General features: G+C 38.1%; 1 protein-coding gene across 1 annotated transcript; it reads right to left on the bottom strand.

Moving 5' to 3' along the window:
- Window positions 1-6: 6 nt before the first annotated feature.
- Window positions 7-1,057, bottom strand: LOC113342148. The gene is made up of 2 exons (XM_026586785.1): window positions 717-1,057; window positions 7-470 (listed from the first exon to the last, which is right to left on the bottom strand). Exons 1-2 carry the CDS (start codon window positions 833-835, stop codon window positions 176-178), a joined length of 414 nt encoding a protein of 137 aa, XP_026442570.1. The 5' UTR covers window positions 836-1,057; the 3' UTR covers window positions 7-175.
- Between the last annotated feature and the right edge of the window lie 1,214 nt (window positions 1,058-2,271).

Consider the following 2,271-nt stretch of genomic DNA (forward strand, 5'->3'; position numbering starts at 1 on the left):
ACTGAGTGACCCTATCATCAAACATCAGCAGCTGTGAGAATTGCAACAAACTCTTCCATCAATTGATCTAATAGTGAAAGGACATCAGCAACTGACTTTCTATCTTTCCTGGGATCTGCTGGTGCTCCACGAAACCAACCACCAAGACGTGCCTTATCTAGGTTCAGTACTGCCATTAATTCCCCGTAAGCTTCCCTTCCCGCAGATGATACCTGCAGGTTCCAACCCCTCCAGCCAGCAGCACCGTGGATGCCAGCTGCGCACCTTTCCATAATCTCGTACTGCTCTTGAGTGGGTAGGGCCGATTGATCACACGAATCAATGAGCTCCTTACATGCGCTTCAGACCATATTTCAAAATCTTTCCGCCATGATAGAAGCTGGTCTGGGTAGTTGTCATCACCCTTTTCGAACTCAGCGTTGAGGAAGTAATTCCCCACAAAACGACTTGTAGAGGCCCTCAATGCATTCCTACAGGAAGTGTAATCGATACTAAGTTTTCAAACAAATGACAATAATTGAAAATTAATCATTGGTAGTCTTCTTTTATGTTTCAAAGAAGATTCAGTTTGACATTCTGAATTCGAGATTGAGGCATATTAACTCCAATTCGATCAATGACTGAAGATTCATTGAAACCAAAGAAAACTAAAAAGAAAAATACATCATAAATAAATACAAAAAAAGAGAATTAGGATTTAAGGTTTAATAGCTAACCAGAAGGAGTCAAATCCGCTCTGGGTCTCAAACCTGAATAAAGTATAACCATCTTCGTTGATGTAACCCCCTCCCCAGAAGATCTGTGGATCTTTAAACCCAAATGTCTTGTTATCCATCTTAACGAATGTTCACAGCCGGTTTAGATCCAAGACGGTGATTGATGACAAATATTTGAGAGGAAAAATCATAATGCTGTCTGTTTTCTTTGATCGTGTATATGTATATAGATTCTGAGGATCATTCCAATAATTCATTCTATAAACAGAGAAAATCAAAATAAAAGAGTTTTGGAGGATTAGAGATGGGAAACGAGAGAGACGAAGATGGCTGCGTTTGGTGTAAAATAGTTCGAGGATGGGGTTTTCTATGTCGTTGGTTTATTTATAAAGGACATCCTAAACCCTAACGGGTGCCCTTATCAAGGGTAAGAACCCCAATATAGCACAAGAGGCCCAAAAAATTAAGCATTGGAAATATCCAAAGTGACTGCCCATGTAATTGAAGAAAAAAGTAATGACTAAGTTTCTCCTTTTGCTGTAACTCATACTTAGCATTAACCTAACTGGTCTCCTAAGTTCTAAAATTTGGCTAGAATTCTGATAACAAAGGTCGGGATCTTGGTTTAGTACTCTGATATCAAATGTCCAAAAATAACTTACAAATGATAGGTTTTGGTAAGAAGGAAAAAAAGTACAATGAAATTCGATGAGAACGTCTTCTAGAAACAACTTTCAAGATTGATTTGTCCTCGTGAGTGATATTCCTGTGGCACGGTATTAAGGATCGAGTAAGAAAGAGGAGAGCATAAACGCGGAAGCGTAAAAGACTACATTGATAATAATTTTGGTGTATCTTTCTCATTAAATCTTCAAGCTATTTATACAATCACAAGACTTAGTTTTCAAGATATTCCATTCCTAATATAACTCACACAACTTAAAAGTGCAAATCTCCTAAATATAGACTCTCCTATATTATTTCCTAATACCCTCCCTCAAGATGGAGCATGTAGACCTCAAATGCCCATCTTGGACACAAGAAATTTAAACTTAGCTTTTAAAAAAATCTTCCAATCGTAGTTTAAGGACATTACGGTCCCATCTTCGTAGTTGAAGGACGATTTTGGTCCCCTTCGTAGTTTAAGGACATAACGGTCCTCTTCGTAGTTTAGGGACATTTCGTCCTCTTCGTAGTTTTAGGACATTTCGGTCCCCTTCGGAAGTTTAAGGACATTACGGTCCCAATAGAAGTTTAGGGACATTACGGTCCTCTTTGTAGTTTAGGGACATTTCGGTCCTCTTCGATTTCTTGGGTAGAATACTTCTGTACTCCTTAGAATTTAACCCATTTTTGTTATTCTCTACAACTCATAGGACTTTAACCTACTATTGTTGTTCTTTCTCTCATCACATCTTGGTGATCTTTTTTTCACAATATTTTTGTTGTTTCATCTTCTATTCTTCTTTGTTCCAGTCACGCTTTTGTTGCGAAAACTGTTACACTTCTTTGGTTTTCAAGATTCTCTCACAATCTTTCTTCTCGTCACGCTTCT

The sequence above is a fragment of the Papaver somniferum genome, unplaced genomic scaffold (assembly GCF_003573695.1).
Source record: "Papaver somniferum cultivar HN1 unplaced genomic scaffold, ASM357369v1 unplaced-scaffold_3476, whole genome shotgun sequence".
Taxonomy (NCBI): Eukaryota; Viridiplantae; Streptophyta; class Magnoliopsida; order Ranunculales; family Papaveraceae; genus Papaver; species Papaver somniferum.